Source organism: Myotis lucifugus, unplaced genomic scaffold, assembly GCF_000147115.1.
Source record: "Myotis lucifugus unplaced genomic scaffold, Myoluc2.0 scaffold_119, whole genome shotgun sequence".
Taxonomy (NCBI): domain Eukaryota; kingdom Metazoa; phylum Chordata; class Mammalia; order Chiroptera; family Vespertilionidae; genus Myotis; species Myotis lucifugus.
Window position 1 is genome coordinate 1035687 of NW_005871167.1, and position 20883 is coordinate 1056569.

Below are 20883 nucleotides of genomic sequence, written 5' to 3' on the forward strand. Positions count from 1 at the left end.
TGGGCATTTACTTATGTGTCAGGAAAGATAAGACAAACTAAAATGTAATCTTGTTGACATCCTCTTCATAGCATAAAGTACATTTACACATCTGTTTATCTCTGTCTGCCCTTCTACCTGCTTATCTATCTATCTATCTATCTATCCATCCATCCATCCATCCATCTATCTGTATCTGTCTAGAAGTATACAGGTTGCCATTTAGGGGCATTACTGCAGATTATGTTGGGTTTTGTTTAGTTATTTTTTCTCAAGTGGTATATATATTTTAAACTACCATTTCACTTAGCATACTGTTCTCCAGGTCAAGTGAAATAAGCCAGTCAGAGAAAGACAAGTACCATATGATTCACTCATATGTGGGATTTAATGAACAAACTGAACTACCAAGCAAAACAGACAGACTCATAGATGGAGAGCAGGCATACAGCTCTGGAGTGGGGAGGAGGGGAGGACGAGGCAGGGTGGAGGGATTGAGCAAAAAAGAAAAAGAGAGAGAACTCATGGACATGGACAGCAGTGTGGTAATTGGGGGAGAGGGAAGGAGGAGGAGTTGGAAGAGGAGGTAAATGATACAGGTGATGGAAAAAATAAAATAAAACATAATTTTAAACTACCATTTATTATGCACCCACAACATGTTGGGCATGATGCCAGGTGTATTGTCTCATTAATCCTATGACAAAACTATTCAATAGTTATTATTATTATCTTTATTTTTAAACCAAGAAGTGGAGATTCTGAGGGTTTATTCCATTGTACAGTTAGGAAGGTGACTTGAATATTAGAAAAAACAATCCCCACAGTTCTTGAGAGTGACATTTGGAGGGTATTACCCCTACTTTGAGAGTTTTTGTTAGTTTGTTGTTTAAGTATAAAATGTACAACTGCTGTTGTGTAATTATAAAACGTACAACCTCCCCCCCCCTTTATTGTCCTTTTTCTTGTTCTCTTGCCACTAACCCATTAGTTAGCAACGGATAGATTCAGGACTCAAACCAGGGCTGCCTCTGCCTTCACAGTGTCCCTGCATTGCACGAGCTCTTGCCTTCACAGTCTCTGCCACCGGCCATTCTCAGTAACACCCAGCACACAATTTTGACATGGCATTTAGGGGCTAACCTGTTTTCAGCTTTAGGAGAATGGGCTAGCCAACCATGATAGGAGTCAAAACTTGCATGAGCACTGAACCAACCAGCTGCTTATAACCATGAGTATATGTTTTATACTTGGACAGTAAAAGTAAAAAGTAATCTAGATATGTCCACTCTCACTGCTAAGGCATGCTTATAGCCAGAAGTTTTAATATCTGTTAACTTAGACAAAAGAAGTTATAATTTAAAATATACATTTGGTTGGTGCCCTTGTTTGTTCTGTGTTGAGAGTGGAGGCTGCGCTGTGTTCTCTGGGCCATCTTGCTGTCATGGCCTGGCTTACCTGTTAGCTTGTGGGAGATTTGGGTGGCTAGCCATACCGACAGGGCAGCAGCTCAGGCTGTGGTGGAATGATTGTGCAAAGCAGAATTTGGAAGGCCAGACCAGTATTGCCGGACTTACTGAAACAAGTTATTTTCAAAGGGAAACCAGCCAAAAGGGTTTGTCATCCGACCCATTCCATTTCTGGGAAAGTGGAATTAGTGGAGTATTAACCTCTGCTTCAATTTGCTAAACCTCCTTGACTCTCCAAGCCTTTTTTTCTCTGCCTGTGTTTGGTACCTTCATTCTGTCTTCTGTGGCCACTTGTCTCATTCAAAATCCTGTTTGTATACTCTGACCCTTGTAAAGAAAAACAGAGTAGTAATCATTGTGGAGAGCACTTTAATTCAAACTGCTTGTAAGTACTAGTTAAAAATAAAATCCGCCCAGAATATTTGCTCATTGTATAAATGTTCTGCCTCAAGTGTTTGTTTGCTTTAGCAAGTACATCTTGTCTAAACACTTAACCATCTTTACAGTAGCGAGTTGTGGGTGGCAGAATTAGGCTAGCAATTAAGCATAGGTTTGGAAATTGAAAATAATTGGGTTCAAATCGTATTGCCCTTTTCCTCCTGCTGTGCAAGGTAGCAATGCCATCTTTTGGGTTGCTGTGAGGAATAAATGTAATATACCTAAGCCACTTAGCACAGTGCGCATCATAGGGACTATTCTATACACGCTGGTTTTTTAAAAAGCATAATTACGAGCAATTTTATTTGTGTATTGAAAATGGTTAACTTGAATAATGAGAACTTCAATAAAATTATACAGCAGGACAGTTTGGGCCCTGATGAGTCAAGTAACCTGTAAGCGGTAATGTAAAGAATCTTTGTCACCATAACAGAGCTGGCCTCTCATACAAAGATCCTTGTTCTTCAGCCTTCACTTCCTGGTGGGTCTTTGGAGTCGACCCATCTGTGCATTTCAACACAGAGTGTTTGGTGAATGGAGTGGGCAGTGTGGGCCCAGCCTCTGCCTGAGGGCACGCGGTGACCATACTTGGCTCTAATCTGTGTGTTTGTTTTCAGAGACCTGAGTGACAATGCAATCATGTCATTACAAGGCAATGCGTTTTCACAAATGAAGAAGCTTCAACAATTGTAAGTTTTCCTTTCTAAGAGTTTTCAGTTAAGCATAGAGGGGAAACCACCATGGGGTATATCATCCTAGATTATGTCCCTGTAAAATGTGTCTAGCACTTTCTTAATATTCCTTAACTTTTATACCAGAAAACAAGAGAAAAGCGAAAAGCAATGAAGGAAAAATCCATTCCTTTTGTTACAAAGAGAAGTTTCTTGTTCTTTCTGTGATGAATTTGCATTTTAACTTTGTGAGCCCTCATACAGTACAGGGCCTAATCATAGTCACAAGTCTTCAGCAGGAAGGTGTTCTTGATCTATCAGCACTTCTGTCTCACTAGGTCAGGAAAAACAACAACAAAAAACTGTGCTGGTCACATTTCTTGCATTTTAAGATGGACTACAGGATACTATTACATAGGATATGTGTATTTGCTTTCCACATTCATCGTGTTGTTAATATTTACTTGAGTTTGGTTTACTTGTACAAATCTGCATTTCATACAAAACAAATTGAATGTAATTACTCTCCTCAGGCATTTAAATACATCAAGCCTTTTGTGTGATTGCCAACTGAAATGGCTCCCTCAGTGGGTGGCGGAGAACAACTTTCAGAGCTTTGTAAATGCCAGTTGCGCCCATCCTCAGCTGCTGAAGGGAAGAAGCATTTTTGCTGTTAGCCCAGATGGCTTTGTGTGTGGTGAGTCTAACTATTGCCCCTGCCTCTTAGTCATTCTTCTTTTTATGTCTCCCATTTGTCCAAATAATGGTTTTGAATAAATTTGTGCTCTTTTAATAAAGCACTTATTTCTGCTGAGGTAGGTGGAAATGGATCTGTAGTTGGCTTATTATTTTAATTTTACAGATGGGAAGGAGAGTTTTCCTCATCTTCGTTTGGGCATTAGGGTGGTTTGATGGAAAGAGAATGACCTTGGAGCTCCGGAGACGGGGAGGGTGTAGCGCCAGCCCGTCTACGTCACTTAAATTCCCTGAACCTCGGTCTCTATACGGATGAAATGGGAACTCTGGGATCTGCGGCCCCAACTCCGGGGGTTGTTGACAGGCTCCCGTGAGCTCAGTGAAGAGACTTCACTAATCCCGGGGCAGATGCTATTGATGTGGAGTAGAAAGAGCAAATCATTAGCCAGTGAGTTACAGGCTGCTAAATTTTTTACTACTGGTGGGTAAAGCATTACAAGCAATAGGAAATTTATTATAAATAAATTTAAGGTCTATTGTTTTAGCATCTAAGCATTTCGGCATTAGAAATGTGCTTACCCAAATGTCACCTACTAGTTAGTAGATCTGGGTAAAAAAAACCCCACACTTTCATCTCCCTGGTGCAGTTTGCTGCCTACTACACGACACAGTTTACTATTCACTGCCACGGAGACCTTTGTGAAAATGCGTGTATAGAACATGAAGTCACAATTTGCCGAAATTTTAGCACGTGTGTTAAGATATTACAGAACCTAATTTTACATTGACCTTTAAAATTTTTATTTAAAACTGCTTTGCCTGTGATTGTTTAGATAAGTATAACAAATATATATACATATATATATATATTTCTGGAAATAAAACGATGTAGCTTTTGGATCTAAATAAGCTTTTGGCCTTATTCTATAAGTACCTGAGCTATTCTCACAGTTCTCAAGTTCCCAGATATGAACTCTTTATTACTCTGAGGCATACAGTGGCGGTCAAAAGTAGGTTTACAATTCGTATGGGCAATAATACAATAATTAATAAACAATGCAAGAATAAACTTCTGCATACTCACAACTGTAAACCTACTTTTGCCCACCTGTATATACAGTGGCTATAATGTTTTATTAACCTCCATAGTGGGGAATGAGCATTGATTTTCCAGATGAGGATTTTAGAATAATCCTACAAAAGAAGAAACTGTCTTTGAGTACAACGTGCAGGCACGGCATTGGAAATGAGCAGCAATGGAGTTATCAGAGCACCTCCCTCACCCCATCTCTCTCTCACACACACAAACCCACACAATACATTTTGGTAGCTCCAAGATGTTTCCTTCTGGGTTTAGAGCATCTCTGAGAAACTGAAGTTCAAAAAGGTAACTTTTCCAAAAAGTAACAGAGAACTAAAAATAACTGTGTGGAATGACAGAGTTGCTTAGCTGTAATTATAATGTAGCCCTGACATGTAGCACAGCGGCTTGATGGATTGTCCCCTGGAAGCCAGGGCTCCCAGTGAGCGGGGGAGGTGCTTTCTCTTTCACTACAGGCTTATTTTTTCTGCTCCCCATACAGAGTACTGTGTTTAATACGGGTTCTGTTTTTGGTAAGTGGGGTATTCATTGCTATCTTTAGTGATATTGATTATCATTATTGATTGATTTTTTTTTCATTTTTGCTGCTCCTTATATGTGGAGAACATGGGAAGAATTGCAGTTTTCCTGATAGTAGCCTTTAAAAGTGGCCCATAAGCCTGGACATTTCTTAACTGATTTTTTTCTTGTATTTACATTTAAAAAGCTCAAGGGGTCTGGGATACACTGTATTCCCAAACAGCAGGCTCCTCTCAGTTAATGATTGATAAATAGATCTCTGTCTCTACTTGAAGAACGAATTCCTTTATAAACACTCCCGGGCTCTCGTTTCATCACTGGGGCGGCTACTCCATCTGGGAAACACACACAAAGGGTAAAACCTAAGCCCCTGTTTGTTTTGAGTTTTCGGTGTTCAAATCTGAGTAGCATGTGGACTCTCCAGCCTGAAAATGGTTTTGTTTCCTCCTCTCCATTATTGAACAGATGATTTCCCTAAACCCCAGATCACGGTGCAGCCAGAAACACAGTCGGCAATAAAAGGTTCCAATTTGAGCTTTATCTGCTCGGCTGCCAGCAGCAGTGATTCCCCAATGACTTTCGCTTGGAAAAAGGACAACGAACTGCTGCCTGATGCTGAAATGGAAAACTATGCACACCTCCGGGCCCAAGGCGGGGAGGTGATGGAGTACACCACCATCCTTCGGCTGCGCAACGTGGAATTTACCAGCGAAGGGAAATACCAGTGTGTCATCTCCAATCACTTTGGCTCATCCTACTCCGTCAAAGCCAAGCTTACAGTAAACAGTACGTGATCCGACTTTTCCTTTGGCATTTAAAGGCACCTTGTAGAAACAAAGCACCTGGTTGGTTCCTTCTCTTATCCCCCTTATCCTGTCCTCTGTTCTCAGCGTTCTCCACCTAACCCTTTCTGCTCCTACCTCTCATCCCACAAAATTAAGATTCTTGGTTATTTGTGTCTAAGGAAGCATTGTTTATGTCGACCCATATGTAGCGTGATGGGTAACCCAGAGATGAACCAGACAACTTGTGCTCTTTGGAGTTCACAGTACACTAGTTTGATATGGGACACCCTAAGCATAGTGTTAAAGCGTACCGCCTTTAATGCCGAGATCTGGGTTTGAATTCTGCCAGTTCTGCTCTGAGCAAGTCACTTAACCTCTCTGTGCCTCCATTCCTACATCTGTCAATTAGGGATAATAGTACCTACCTTATATAGGTATGATAGTCATTAAGTAAAATAATTTGTGTAAAGCACTCAGCAGACTGCCTAGAATACAGTAAGTACTCAGTAAAAGCAGTGAGTGTTAGCTGCTCTTAGTAAAAGAAGGGTATCATCATTGGCTTTGTATGGTAGGTGTACAGTTTACAGTGGGATCCTTGCCACTTTATCATTTAATCGTTTGTATCTTCCCCGGTGAAAGATTTTGTGTATGATTTATTAATGCATTCCACAAATGATTGCTGAGGCCTGACATGGAACACTTTTGAGTTTAAGTTGCAGGACAAAACACATTTAAAGTCATGGAGTATTAGAGTCAGGAGGGACTTAAAAGAAAAAAAATATGGAGTGGTCAGGGTACAAAGAGATAAATTGATTTGCCCATGATCTCACAGATAATTACTGAGGAAACTGGAAAATAGCCAAAAGACCTTCAGTCTGAAGATCCGGCGACCTGTGTTTTATCCTGACCCCATCATTTCTGTACCTCTGTAACCTTGAGGGAGTCACTGAATCATTCCATCTCAACTTTAGATTCCTTGTCTTGTAATTAGAAATAACCCCGCCTTACCTCTGTCAGGGACATTTGTGAGCATCAAAAACAAAAGGCAGGAAAACGAGCCTCTAAAAGGCCACAGTGCTAACGCCCACATTGTGTTTCTGATTTCAGTGCTCCCTTCGTTCACCAAGACACCCATGGACCTTACCATCCGCGCGGGGGCCATGGCGCGCTTGGAGTGCGCCGCCCTGGGGCACCCGGCCCCGCAGATAGCCTGGCAGAAGGACGGGGGCACAGACTTCCCTGCCGCGAGGGAGAGGCGCATGCACGTTATGCCTGAGGATGACGTGTTCTTTATCGTGGATGTGAAGATAGAGGACATCGGGGTGTACAGCTGCACAGCCCAGAACAGCGCAGGAAGCATTTCTGCCAATGCGACTCTGACTGTCCTAGGTAAGTGCGTATTTTCAGATTCTGTGATATAAATTAATCATCAAGGTGCGAGCTCACCCAGAGACCCTCAGTGTCAGAGCTGTGAGGGTGAGAGATGGCCCAGGGACACCGCCCTTTCCTGGGAACAGCAAATGGCTCCTCAGACTCTTTGAAGTCAGGAGTGCTTCACACCTTCCAGGCCACAGCCAGTGAGACGAACCCGCACTCTCTGTTCCCAGGAGCGGGAGACGCTTTCCCTGTATTGCAGGGTTCACCCGCCCCTGCTCTCCCCATCATGCCGTCTCCACTGGTTCTCAACACCACAAAGAATGTCTGACATAATAAATACACGAACAAATTGGGAGGGACCTAGTGTCTTTGCTCAGCTTACCCTACCACTCTGGAAATCAGAGTTTGTTTTTTATCTTTTACCTAAACAAACACTTTTTTAAAAATGTGAACATGTTAGTCAGATGTGTATCTCGAAAGGAGTTAAAGTAACCTCTTAACACCACATAATAAAAGTAAATCATTTCCAGAATTTTAATATAGGCCTGGACACCTGGCACTAGAAAGTTTCTCTTTAAAAAATTAAATGTTCTGATTTATTTTTATGCATCAACACACTCTTGTGCTCGAAATTATTTTTATACATTTTCTGTTTGTGAAAAATATGCTCTGCCCCTCTTCCACCGTTCCTCAACCTTGTCAGGAGGGAGGGAGATTGAGGTTAAAAAATAGTAAATGTTATTCTTACCTGGTGTGATGAGTAAATGACACCTGGACAATGAAATGAAATCCCACGAGTTGTATATGTTTAGGCTTTAAAAGAAACATGGGCATTAGTTTATGGGAGAATAAAATTTCACCTTTCACTTTGAATAAATTCACGTGCTAGGTCTTATGCAAAGCCTGATTTCATTGAAAAGATTAAAGACATAACTTGTCATTTCAGAAACGCCATCATTTTTGCGGCCCCTGTTGGACCGAACGGTAACCAGGGGAGAAACGGCCGTCCTGCAGTGCATCGCGGGAGGGAGCCCTCCTCCCAGGCTGAACTGGACCAAGGACGACAGCCCGTTGGTGGTCACGGAGAGGCACTTCTTCGCAGCAGGCAACCAGCTGCTGATCATTGTGGACTCAGATGTCAGCGATGCTGGGAAATACACCTGTGAAATGTCTAACACGCTGGGCACTGAGAGAGGCCACGTGCGCCTCAGTGTGATCCCCACTCCGACCTGCGACTCCCCGCAGATGACTGCCTCATCCTTAGACGATGACGGGTGGGCCACTGTGGGCATCGTGATCATAGCCGTGGTTTGCTGTGTGGTGGGCACGTCGCTCGTGTGGGTGGTCATCATATACCACACAAGGCGGAGGAATGAAGATTGCAGCATTACCAACACAGGTGTGTAAACAGAAGCTTGGCATGGGGTGTAGCAGTCCTGTGTGTGTGTGTGGGGGGGGGGGGGAGTGTGAGATCCCGGGGTAATTCTCTTCCAGAATGTGTGTCTTGGAGTCTGAGGCCATGTCAGAAGGGTGACTCATTTGTTTCAAGCTGCAGAAATATGGTTAGCTAAAAATAGCACCCTGGCCCAAAATATAGCCTGTGTTTAAAGATTAATACTTTTTGTGAAAACCTCATCCGAATATCCTGTTGGCTGTGAGATGCGATGGACATCGTAAGAGTTCAGTAGCCTAACTCCTTCATAAGATGCTGATGGAGAACCAGGACCAGCCCCTTAGCTAGGAGGTTTATACTCTGCTGTAGGTTTTGGTTTTGTCATGTGTGTGCAGGAGTCTAGGGAGGACACTACTTATTAGGGAGAGGCCTATGTGCAGACTCCTATGAGGAGTAAGTCAGGACTATCACAGAAATCAAGCTTGATTCCAGAGCTTAGGTACCACCCCATGAAAATCCTTAAGCCTTTCTTTTTAAACACTTGTTGTTTTTGAAGTCTGGGAGGGGCATCCCACGGCAATAAGGTAGGAGATCAGCTCAGGCTTCCCAGAGCAGCCCTGACTTGCCTGCCTGCGCGCTGCACAACCAGCTGGTTTTGCGGGACTCGGTGATTTGAATGCACAGAAACCAAAGCAGTGCATGCTGTTCATCGGGGAAGCCCGCGGGGCACTTGAGATCCTTCTTGGCTAAGAGAGTGCTGCTGTTTGATTGTAGATGAGACCAACTTGCCGGCAGATATCCCTAGTTATTTGTCATCTCAGGGAACGCTAGCTGACAGACAGGATGGGTACGTCTCCTCGGAAAGCGGAAGCCACCACCAGTTCGTCACTTCCTCAGGGGGCGGATTTTTCTTACCACAACACGACAGCAATGGTAAGTGTTTGAGGTGAACATCTTCGCTCTGGGCTCTCAGAGAGGGTCGTTTTGAAATAACCTGATGGAAGATTCACATATAATATTAATTTTCACCAGAAACGGATCTGAGGACATGGCCTAAGGTCACTAGTAAAGCTAAAATTAAATACATTTTTTCTTACATACGAAAAAAGCTTTGTTTCGGACAATGGAAGGAGACAAGCAGGTTAAGTAGAATTTAATTCCTCCATGCAGTGTATTTTCTTTACATTGTAAATATGCTTTGGTGCCCTGAATGTTCTCCGTAGTAAATGGCATTGGCTGGCTTCGTGCACGGTCTTAAAAGTCAAATGATTTAAAAACACTTTTATTAGAGAAATCTAATTCTGACTCTTTGCTTTAAGAACTGTATGGTTTTAAGAAAAAAAAAATGGAGGCAGCATAAGTAAGATCACAGCCTCAGTTCAAGAGCCACTTCTGACACTCCGTGTCTCCTTGGACAGTTACCGTACTTCCTGTTCGGTTGTTGTGAAAATTAAATGAAACGGTAATGGAAAACCACTTGGCACATCTTCAGGGCTCAGCAAGTGGAAGCTATTGACATTATTTTCAAACATTTTGGCACCTTTTCCGGCAAGCGTTTATTGAGTGTCTGCTCTGTGGGGGATGCCACACTTGTGAAAGAAGATTTGTTTTCAGTTTTACAGTTTAGTCAGTGGTGAGCAAAAATTCAACTAACAATGACAGAGGGCTTGGTAAGGCAGTGATAGCAGAGAGATAAAAGTGGATGTTCCGGTTACACTCATTTGGTTGCAAAGAGCAGAGGCCCACTTTCGTTCACATGTAGCAGGGTTTACCGAAAGGACATTCATGGAGGTCTGCATGAAAGGCTAAAGGGGCAGAGCCGGAACGTAGCAGTGCCCTGTCGCCTGGGTGCTGGGGCTGGAGGTCGACCTGCTCTCGGGGCCCTGTAGGGGTCACCAGCATTACCGAGTCACAGTCTGCACGTTTGCTGCTCTCTGAGCCACCATCTGACTGTCCAGTTCCCGCTTCCAGGCACATGGCTCATCAAGGCACCTCCAACCCTCACCACATCTCTTGCCTTTCACCTGCTGGGTCCACTGCTGACTGGCATCTCGTTTCTGAGTTGTTTAGCTCAGATCCTCACGATAGGACTTGGTTTTGGCTGAGCCCATCTTTGCTCGGGCACTGAGAGGTCATTGGTTAAGTGCCAGTGTGTGGTCCTGGTCACTGGCCGTGGCGGAAGGGACAGTGCTGCTGACACCCTGTGGTTCAGGTCCCAGCGCTTGGCTGCAGTTCTCATACACAGACCGGTTTCCCTTGCCAACAGGTGGGGCCAGCAAACGGGTTAGCACACCTGGTACAATGGTTCAGGTCCCTGTTAGTGAGATGTCACGAGTTTACCCAATCCGTAGGCTTCGAAGCATTTTTTTAAAAACCCTACATTTCTGCAATTTCTTCCTTTATATGATGCTCTATCCAAAGTCTGTAAACGTGGAAAATGCCCAAAGTAGAGAGAGTACTGAATGGTACTTGGATACAATGGGTTCAGTGACTAAGGTATCTATTTTAAAGGGACATGTCATATTGACAACAGCAGTGAAACCGACGTAGAAGCTGCCACAGATCCATTCCTGTGTCCCTTTCTGGGACCCGCAGGCCCTGTGTATGTGAAGGGGAATGTATATGGGCCGGATCCCTTTGAAGCCTATCACGCAGGTATGTGGTCTTCCCACCCGAGTTCTGTTTCCTGCAAGGTTTCTACAAGCGCTAACTCTCTCTCCTTCTGTCTCAACATGAAAAAGGCTGCGGCCCGGACCCTCGAGCTGCTTTAATGGACCACTGTGAGGCCAGTTACGTAAAGAAAAAGGAGTGCTACCCATGTCCTCATCCTCCCGAAGAATCCTGCGAACAGAGTGGCAGTGACATAGGCTGGCCCTCCCACGTGAGGAAGTTAATCAACTCTACTTACTCTCCACATGAAGGACCTGGCCCGAAAAACGTGTGTCCAAACAAGTCCTCTTTAGATTTTAGTCCAAGTTCAGAGCCAGCACCAATTACCTCAAGTAATTCGTTCATGGGTAAGTTCATTCAGTTGTGAGATACCTTGACATGGGACTCCTAGCCCACGTTGCGTGTGGGAGAGCAATGAGAGAGAACTTCAGATGCTGAGCGAGTGAAAAATGTCTTTGATTTTTAATGATTCTGTTATGACATTCTATTTGTTAGTTTACATATTTCTAAAAGCAGAGTCAGGCATGGGGGATTTTACTTGATTATGTATTTAGTCCATAACGAAGCCTTAGGAGCTTTCTGGGTAGCGCTGTGTGTGGCACCCTCTAGAACACAGGAGTTTCAGGAGTGGCTTAGGAGCTCAGTTTCTCAGCCATGTGGAAAAAGTGGTTTTGGGCTACAACAGCCTTTGGGGTGGAGTTGTGCGCACTGCATGATTGTGGTTTGGATGTCTGGTGGTTTATAACTAAACCTGCAGCCGAAGGGTAGACGGCGTCCTACCTGGCAACAGCTAACTGCTCACCAGCCAGGCTAGACTACCTTTGGCAGAGGAGACCAGCAGAGCCTTAAAGCCCCCAGTGGTGGTGGTCGACGCCGGCTGGCACCAAGTTTCGTGTGCAGACTTCTTTCGTCTGGTGCCTGGAACCAGCGCGATGGAAGAACTTAGGTCATCTTGTCACTGAGTGGAGATAGGGGAAAAGAAACCACAGCTTGTCTCGTTTGTTAAGAAATAGAATTTTAAGATATTTTACCCAGCTATTAAGACATTTTATATTTTGTCACAGTATAATTATTTATATTCCTTTTGGGGAAAAAATGAAAATAATATCTTTTATAAAACTCAGGCAAGAATTTGAGTCAATTGAATAATATTGTGCTACTAAAAAGGAAAGAATATGACATAAGGATTATTTTAAAAGATACTTTATTCAGGCACAGTTTACTTGTATGTTACTGTCTAAACTTGCCCTTCATGGAGACTGTGGGCTCTTAAGTCCTAAAGCAGGGTTTTGAACTTATATTGGGGAACTTCACTGCTCAATGATAAATATTACTATAAGTCATAGAAGTGATAAGAAATGGACATATTGAGTGGAGATTATATATATATGAGGGATGTAGGTACCCTGTCATCTAACACTTCACAGGGCCTGCCTGGGGATCTCGGGCGTGCACCCCAAGTGTGGGATCTCTTTAAACCACAAGGAGTTCTGTAAGTTCTGTCTCCATAACACAGATACACATACCCACAAGTACCATAATGTGGACTTGTAGAAAATGTTTATTCGTGTTCATGGGGCAAGGCGCTCCATTTGAAGTGTTTTCTGATGACTTCATGTTAGCAAAAGGTGCCACATGCTCAAGGGGTTTCTTTCTTTCTTTTAGGAACATTTGGAAAGCCTCTGAGGAGACCTCACCTAGATGTCTTTTCAAGCTTTGGGCAGACGTCGGATTGTCAGCCAAGAGCTTTTCACTTGAAAGCTCATTCTTCCCCAGACTTGGACTCTGAGTCAGAAGAAGATGGGAAAGAAAGGACAGATTTTCAGCAAGAAAATCACACATGTACCTATAAACAGACCTTAGAAAACCACAGGACTCCAAATTTTCAGTCTTATGACTTGGACACATAGACTGAATGGGACCAAAGAGTTCTAATATACTACTACCTCAAGTGGACTTTTATTTAAAAGAGAGAGAATCCTATGTTTTTAAATGGAGTTATGAATTTTAAAAGAATAAAATGTCTTATTTATACAGATGGACCAAAATTACCAAAATTTATAAAAATTTTATACTGGGAGTAACTTTCATATAAGAATTTCTTTTTAAAGTATTTTATAACTTTGTTTTATGCAACAACAAAAAAATCTTCTGTAAATTAAGGGTATAAATCCATGACTATTTTATGTATTTTTATAATGCCGGATTTCTTTTTATTGAAAATAAGTACTAAAGCAATTTAAATAATACCTGTCTTGTACTTTTTTTGAATAGAGGTCACTTCATTTTACTTTGCACATTACATTTAATAAAATGTATCATTTTGATCCCAAGTGTCATCTATATAATAGCATTTTTATTGTTTCCAACACTGTGTAGGCTTAATTATTTCATATTATCATGTCTCAAATTGATGAAAATTATATGCAGCACATAAAAATATGAGCAAATTCAACCATTTTGCTTACCTCCCAGGGTTGTAATATAGACTCAAATCAGATTAGTGTATGTGAAAGCATATAGTGAGAAGGAGCTGCAAAGATTCAAGGTACGTTAATTTGCTTCTAACTCTTCAAACAAGATTTGTTATACTCTGGTGTAATATAGTACAACCATCATTGCTAAGTCACTGCCGGAGCCATGAGTCCTTAATTATAATAATGCCTTATGTGGCCTAATGCCTTGTGCTTTTCCAAATAGTTTCACATTCACCATCCCTTTAATTATAACGAGGGTGGTTTTTTGCACATTTCTGTAGTTAAAACAGCTAAAGTAGATGTGGATTTTCATCCACTATTCCAGGTTATAATAGGATGCTGGTAGAATTCTTTGCTGTTCTTACTGATTTTCTTACAGAAAAAGCTATTCTAAGCTATCCAGCAACATTCTTTAATAATTAAAATATTTTTGTAATTTGATCATCATAGCTCTCTACTTGTTAAAAACAGTATCAGATCTGTTAGACACATAAAATAATTTAAATATTTGTTTTAAACAGTAGTTAAGTGACATAGCTTGAAGCAATAGAATAAAACAAACTTAAGTTTAATAACACAGATAATGCCCTAACTGGTTTGGCTCAATGGACAGAGCATCAGCCTGTAGACTAAAAGGTCCCAGGTTCGATTCTGGTCAAGGCCACATGCCCGATTGCAGGCTCAATCCCCAGTAGGGAGCATGCAGGAGGCAGCCAGCCAATCAATGATTCTCTCTCATCACCGATGTTTCTATCTCTCCCTCTCCCTACCTCTCTGAAAAAAAAAATAATGCAGATGATGAAGTTGGATTTCTTTTTCCAGAAAATTCTTCACATCTGTAGTTAAAACAATCTCTTGCCCAAGAAAAATTAAATTGGTATGGAAGGAGTTAATATAGCACATTCAGCTTTAAAATTGAACCAGTTGGAAGTGAGACTGTATGTCACTGTCAGTTCTTTGAAGTAAATTGAAAACAGCTCTTAGAGAAAGCAGATTCTCCTCTGAAGAGATGTTGGGTAAAGTTTTCCTGCTCAGTGAGTTCAGAACTTTGTTGTTTGTGAGCCAGGAGCCTGGAACCCAGATCGCAGTAAGATTTTCCTTCTTTAGTTTAGACACCGAGTCCAAGGCAGGAAGTTGATTCTCCCTTGGACCACAGTGACTAAAGTGCGAAGAAGTGATCTCAGATGCCTTGCCTTTATCAGATTGCCAAATTTTCAAATCTTACTGTTGATTTGTCTTCATTATTGCCAGATGTGATGCAAGCATCACTAGGGACCTCTTCAATAATTATGAACTTATTTAAAGCATTTAACTTTTCCAGACTGAAGCACAGAGGGTCATTCAAGTCATTAATGCCTGAAATTCAAAACTTAGATTCATTCTGCATCAATATGATTTTCCCTTTTACTCTGCTCATATGCTGAAATTATGGATTGCATATAATCTTAGCTGCTAGAGAAATAGGAGGAGCTTAACTTTTTTTGGACATTTGCAGGAAAAGATGTATAATTTTGAGACTTCATATTCAATTAACAGAATGAGTCCAGTAGCTATTAAGAAATCCTAAAATAACAGACTTAAGAAAAAAGCCAATGTAAATAAATATCAAATTGCCTTATTTATGAGGAGGAATGTTTAAAATGTTTAATTATTCTATGCTTTCTGATACAAGACCAATTCATGTACAACCTATCCTAACAGATTTCACACAACTTGTATTTTTTTGTTCACTGTTGACACTAATGATAAGATAGTTATTGTGTATAATTTTATCTGTTTTTTGAAGATATTGGGGGAAATATTCCCTAGTTATGGCAGACATTTTCTAAAGATTAAATATCTGTAGAACTTTTACAATTTATTTTCACAGTGTTCCTACAGAAAGAAACCAACAGTTATTTTCAGAATAAAACCAATGGGACTATGGTTTAAAACTTGACTGGAAAGTGCTTTGATCTTTGTGCACACTTGAGGGGTTTTAGTCCTTTTGATTTAATGTGATAGGATGTAATTCACAATCAATATTGCAGGAGGTGTGCTATGCTAGTATTTTTCTAAGAGAATGAGAACCAAATGTCATCGCAAAATGCCTGCCCTGTCCCTCCCACTCTTGGATCAGCAGTAATTGGACTTGTGTAATAATTTATTTTTTTAAATAGATTCTTTTTTATTTTTAATTAAATTTATTGGGGTGACATTGGTTAATAGGATCATATAGGTTTCAAGTGTACATTTCTATGATACATAATGTGTATATTGCATTGTGTGCCCACCACCCAAATCATCTTCCATCTCCATGAATTTGGCCCCCTTTACCCGGTAATCACCATACTGTTGTCTGTGTCTATGAGTTTCAGTTTTATATCCAACATATGAGTGGAATCATAGTTCTTAGCTTTCTCTGACTTATTTTCACTTAGCATGATAGTCTCAAGTTCCATCCATGTTGTCACAAATAGCAGTATTTCATCTTTTATGGCTGTAGTATTCCATGGTATACATGTACTATATCGTCATTATCCAATCATCTATTGAAGGACACTTTGGTTGTTTCCATGTCTTGGCCACCATGAATAATACTGCAATGAATAGGTGTGCATGTGTTTTCAAATTTCTCAGGAAGATACCCAGAAGAGGGATTGCTGGGTCATATGGTAACTCTATTCTTAATATTTTGAGGGACCTCCACACTATTTTCCATAGTGACTGTACCAGTTTACATTCCCACCAGCAGTGAATGAGGAGGGTTCCTTTTTCTCTCCAACCTCTCCAACACTTGTTATTACTTGTCTCGTTGATAATAGCCATTCTAACAGGTGTGATTGCATTTCCCTAATAGTGAATTTGAGCATCTTTTCATATATCTGTTGGCCATTTGTATGTCTTCTTGGGAGAGGTGTCTGTTCAGGTCTTCTGCCCATTTTTTTTTTTTACTGGATTTTTTGTTGAGTTGTATGAGTTCTTTGCATACGTTGGACATTAACTCCTTGTCAGAGCTGTTCTTAGTATAATTTAGAAATACTTTTTTAAAAACAGCATTTTATTAACACATTAAATAACACAATATCCCGCCAAAAAACTATTAGAGTCTTTAAAGAGGGGTACAGTTTCTTCACACATTGAATAATTTCAGTATTCCAGAAACATCCAGTTACCAGAACTTACCTTTTCCATGAGGCACTTTAATGTGTAATAAGAGTGTACTGAAACATCTTGAGAGTTTTCAAGTTTGACCTAAAATGGCTCAGAGGTACTTTAGTTTGTATTTTAACAGAGAGGAGGTCTGTCCACATACATTGTGTATTATTCCAATATTTTGGGCCATTTGTTTTTTTTTTTTTGAGAAGTTTGATTGTGGTGGGGTATTTTCTAATACAGATGTTTGCTTTCACTTGAGGTAGAAAATTTATATTATAGGTTGAAATGTGTACAATTTATCAAATACATTGTTACTATTGCAAAAATACTAAGTTCATTTCCCATTTTTACTCTATTTCCTGTCAAGGATCTGAATTCTTTATCCTGAATTCCTTATCCTCCCATAAATCATTCATGGACAATTTATATCCATGAACACAAATTATAACCAACCCAGCCAGTGTGGCTCAGTTGGTTAAGTGACGTCCCAAGCACCAAGAGGTCACTGGTTCGATTCCCGGTCAGGCCGCATGCCTGGGTTGCAGGCTTGGGGGGGGGGGGGGGGCGCGCTTGCAGGAGGTAGCAGATCAATGCTTCTCATTGACTTTCCTATCTCTCCCTCTCCCTCTCTCTAAAATCAATAAAACTTATTTTTAAAAGAAATTGTAACCAATATTCACATGTAGATTTTTATTAGATTTACATTTTTTAATTAAAGAATTTTTGAAAATACATTTTAAAGAATAAGGCAGAGCAACTCAAGACCATTACAATTTTATTCTCGGATTTCTACAATTATTTCCTCTTTTTCACATATCTTTGTTCAGTTTCATGGTTGATTTTGGCTTTATTTTAATACGTCCAACTTTTTTTCTTAAATCATATTTGAGCATAACACCTAATTCCTTCATGAAATTATGCTCATTTTTTGTAATTATATGATATTTCTGCATATGGCTTTATTTTGACCTATCTACAGCTCAGAGTTGACATTTGGTAACAACACACTATCAGTTGTCAAACTTTTTTATATACGAAGTTGTATATGTTGCATAGGGGACGTGAATTGAGTAAAATGATCCTTGTCCTAATTATTATCAGTGGGATAGGAAGCAGGTATGTAAATAAATACTTACAATGAGTTAAGTACTGTAATTTAGTAGGGCCCCTGTTACAGGAACTAATTTGGTGTCTAATCCTACCTGAGCTACCTAGAACTGTTGAATATACGTCACTCAGCATGTCCTAGAACAAGCTGATTATCTGGTCCAGTTCTGGTACTCCCTTTGTTTACTTAGCAATTATCACCATTCCTGCTGATTTTGCATCTGAATTATCTCAAGGCTGTTCATGCCTTTCCTCTTATCCCATTACCACAGCCAAGTTCAGATCCGTATCTGTCCCTTGCAGCAGTGTCTTCTTGCCCCTTGTATCTCTCTCACCCAACTCCTTGTTTCACTGTTGCTAGAATTGCTTTTCTAAAATGGATCTAAGTTGGTCACCTTCCTGTTTAAAAACCCTCAAGAGCTAAACTTTAAGCCCCAGTTATAACAAGTAAAACTTTCCACACATTGATTCCAGCCCACCCCTTGAACCATGCATGCCCCTTCTCCAGCCCACCCCCTCCCAACTTTTTAACAGGATAATACAGTACCCCTGCCCAGCCCCTATGCACCTCTATGGCTTTATATTGACATATGTATAGCTTGGAGTTGAAATTTGATAGCAACATACTGTTGGTTGTCATTGTGCATATTTTCTCATTTTTAGTTCAGCAAACATTGATTGAGTGGCTACTGTGCTAGGTGCTGTCCTAGATGCTTAGATGCCTAGATGCTTAGGCTATACTATACTATTAAAACAAAGATCCTTCCCCCAAGAAGCTCCTAGACAAATGACAAAACTATTTTCCTGAGGTGCTCTTTCTCTTCTCTCATCCGGCAGAATCCACTCCTCTTTCAACACCAAACCTTTCCTTTTACTACAACTTTTCCCCATAGAATTTTATATGAATCATCGTGAAAAAAATCACAGGGAAGCCTGTGTTGTTGTCTTGTTACTTGAGTCTGGCCCATAGGTTTGTTCATGCCATTTTTGAATGTGGCTACGTCACGTACAGTATATGTAACACACAGACACCCACATATGCAGACATGTTGATATTTGGTGGGTGAAGATGGAAGCAAGAAATCAGAACGTCCTCCTCACCAGAAAAAGCTCTAAATGAAGTGGGAAGTGACTGTGAAAGAGAAAGCAAAGATATCAAAGTTCTAGCTTTTGGGATTTAGATGGATGGTAGCACCCATTAACTGAGACATAGAACATGATAAGTTTGGTGAGAGAAGATAATAAATTCTATTTTCTAAAATTTGAGGACCTTATTAAAAAAGCAAGTGGAAATTTCAATCAACTATTGGAGAGTATAACACACGAGAGTAAACCATGCTCCTGACCAAGGGAGGTGAATCATTAGCTTGTGCATCATCTAAGTCCTGAGAGAGTATGAGATGGAGAGAGATGGTGAGTGAGTAGATAAGAGAGCCAAAAGTGTAGGGGACAAAAGATGAAGTGGAATTAGCAATGAAGCCTAAAAAGAGGACCATCACATCTTGGCTGCATTATTATAATAGTCATGTAATTAATCTCTTTGCTTCCAACCTTGCCCTCTTTACTATTAACAACAGAGCCACTAGAATTAGATGAACTTGTTAACATGAAAGTCTTTCCTTGAATAAAAACCCCTCAGTACCCAGGCCTGCTCCACTGAGAAAAGGCCCATGTTCTTGCAATGGCCTCTAAGGCCCTAGGATCTGGACCCCAGTGTGACCTCTCCTGTATCATCTCCTACTTATCCTCCACCGAGTTCCTCCCCCAGACCATATGCTCCTGCTTCCACTTCCACGCCGCGTGAAGTGCTCTGCCCCTGGATGTCAGCATTGCTGGATCCTTCCCTGTTTTTCAGGACACAGCTCAAATGATTGACTTTTCTGTGGCCACCCCATATAAAATTGCAGCCCCCACCCCTGATACCATTAAGCACATTTTTTTTGCTTTATTTTTCTTTTTAGCATTTTTCACAGTGTAACATACCATATATTAGCTCATTCATTTTGCTTATTGTCTGTCGTCCTCATTTATTGTTTATCCTTTTATTTCCTGCAACTTTTATTAATTTTGTTTATCCTTTTATTTCCTGCAATTGGAACAATGCTTGACATATAAAAAGTGCTCAGTTTGTGATTGTTCAATGAATGAATACATATTTAGGCAATTAGTAGTACATTTTCAATCTCTTTTTCGCTCTTTATTTTTCTCTTGCCTTTCTGGAAACTCTTTTTTTCAGGCTTCAATGCCAATTTCAGCTGTGAAGGTAGTGAGGATTATAATTATATATTTTGACTTTGGAGTCAACAGGATTTGCTGATGGATTAGAGGTGGGTATGGAGATCAAGGAACACTGTATTCCAGGTCTGCTGTGGCCGGGAGCTCTGTGTCCCAGGCACACTGTGCCCCAGGCCTGGCATTGCCACTAGGACCTCTACTGACTAGCCAGCTCTCGGGGGGCAGTAGAAAGAAGCCACCCCTTCCCTAGAGGTCCTCTCAGCTATGGTTGCCCCACAGCCAGAGGCCCAAATAAACCAATGGCACTCCTTTCTTTCATCATATAGTTCTGTTTCCACACTCACACCATGCCTATCTCCTATCATGCCCTGTCCCCTGTCCTACACCTCTTACAGAAGCTTCTAGACAACAGGAACAATGCAACAGGAACAATGCTTGACATATAAACAGTGCTCAGGGCATGATTATTCTGTTGCAAACTCATATACCAACAGAGGCCAGGCACATTCCCTGAGTGTGTGAATTGGGCCAGATACAATACATTGGGGAATGGCAGGGGCTGGGGTGTCCATCAAAGATGCCAACAGCTAAAATCAGGTTGGCCAGGACACTCCGGGAGCGCCATTGTTTGGGAGCCCTTGGATAAACCATGAATGCATCCAAGAACCAATGTTGTAGTGAATGGGTGTCTTGGGCATTCTCACCACGATTCCCTTTTGCTGATTTCTTCAGGTTTCCTCAACGCAGACCTAACCTCAAACCAGGTGTTTCTGAATGAGTAATTTAGATTTATGTTTCTAATCCAGGAGGAGTGGAATCTAAGTGTA

At 41.1% G+C, this 20883-nt stretch overlaps 1 protein-coding gene across 3 annotated transcripts in view; it reads left to right on the forward strand.

The window, feature by feature from the left end:
• LRIG3 (leucine rich repeats and immunoglobulin like domains 3) overlaps window positions 1–13426 on the forward strand; it is a 43894-nt gene extending 30468 nt beyond the window's left edge. For 2 of the 3 annotated variants that reach the window (XM_023757948.1, XM_023757950.1), the window contains exons 11-19: window positions 2504–2575; window positions 3091–3254; window positions 5340–5660; window positions 6767–7048; window positions 7983–8435; window positions 9204–9362; window positions 10941–11084; window positions 11171–11446; window positions 12765–13426. In XM_023757948.1, the coding sequence (XP_023613716.1) occupies window positions 2504–2575; window positions 3091–3254; window positions 5340–5660; window positions 6767–7048; window positions 7983–8435; window positions 9204–9362; window positions 10941–11084; window positions 11171–11446; window positions 12765–13009 (2116 nt within the window). In that variant the 3' untranslated portion in view covers window positions 13010–13426. The remainder of the gene's footprint in view (window positions 1–2503; window positions 2576–3090; window positions 3255–5339; window positions 5661–6766; window positions 7049–7982; window positions 8436–9203; window positions 9363–10940; window positions 11085–11170; window positions 11447–12764) is intronic. The other variant, XM_023757949.1, reaches the window with a different exon arrangement.
• The last annotated feature ends 7457 nt before the right edge of the window (window positions 13427–20883 follow it).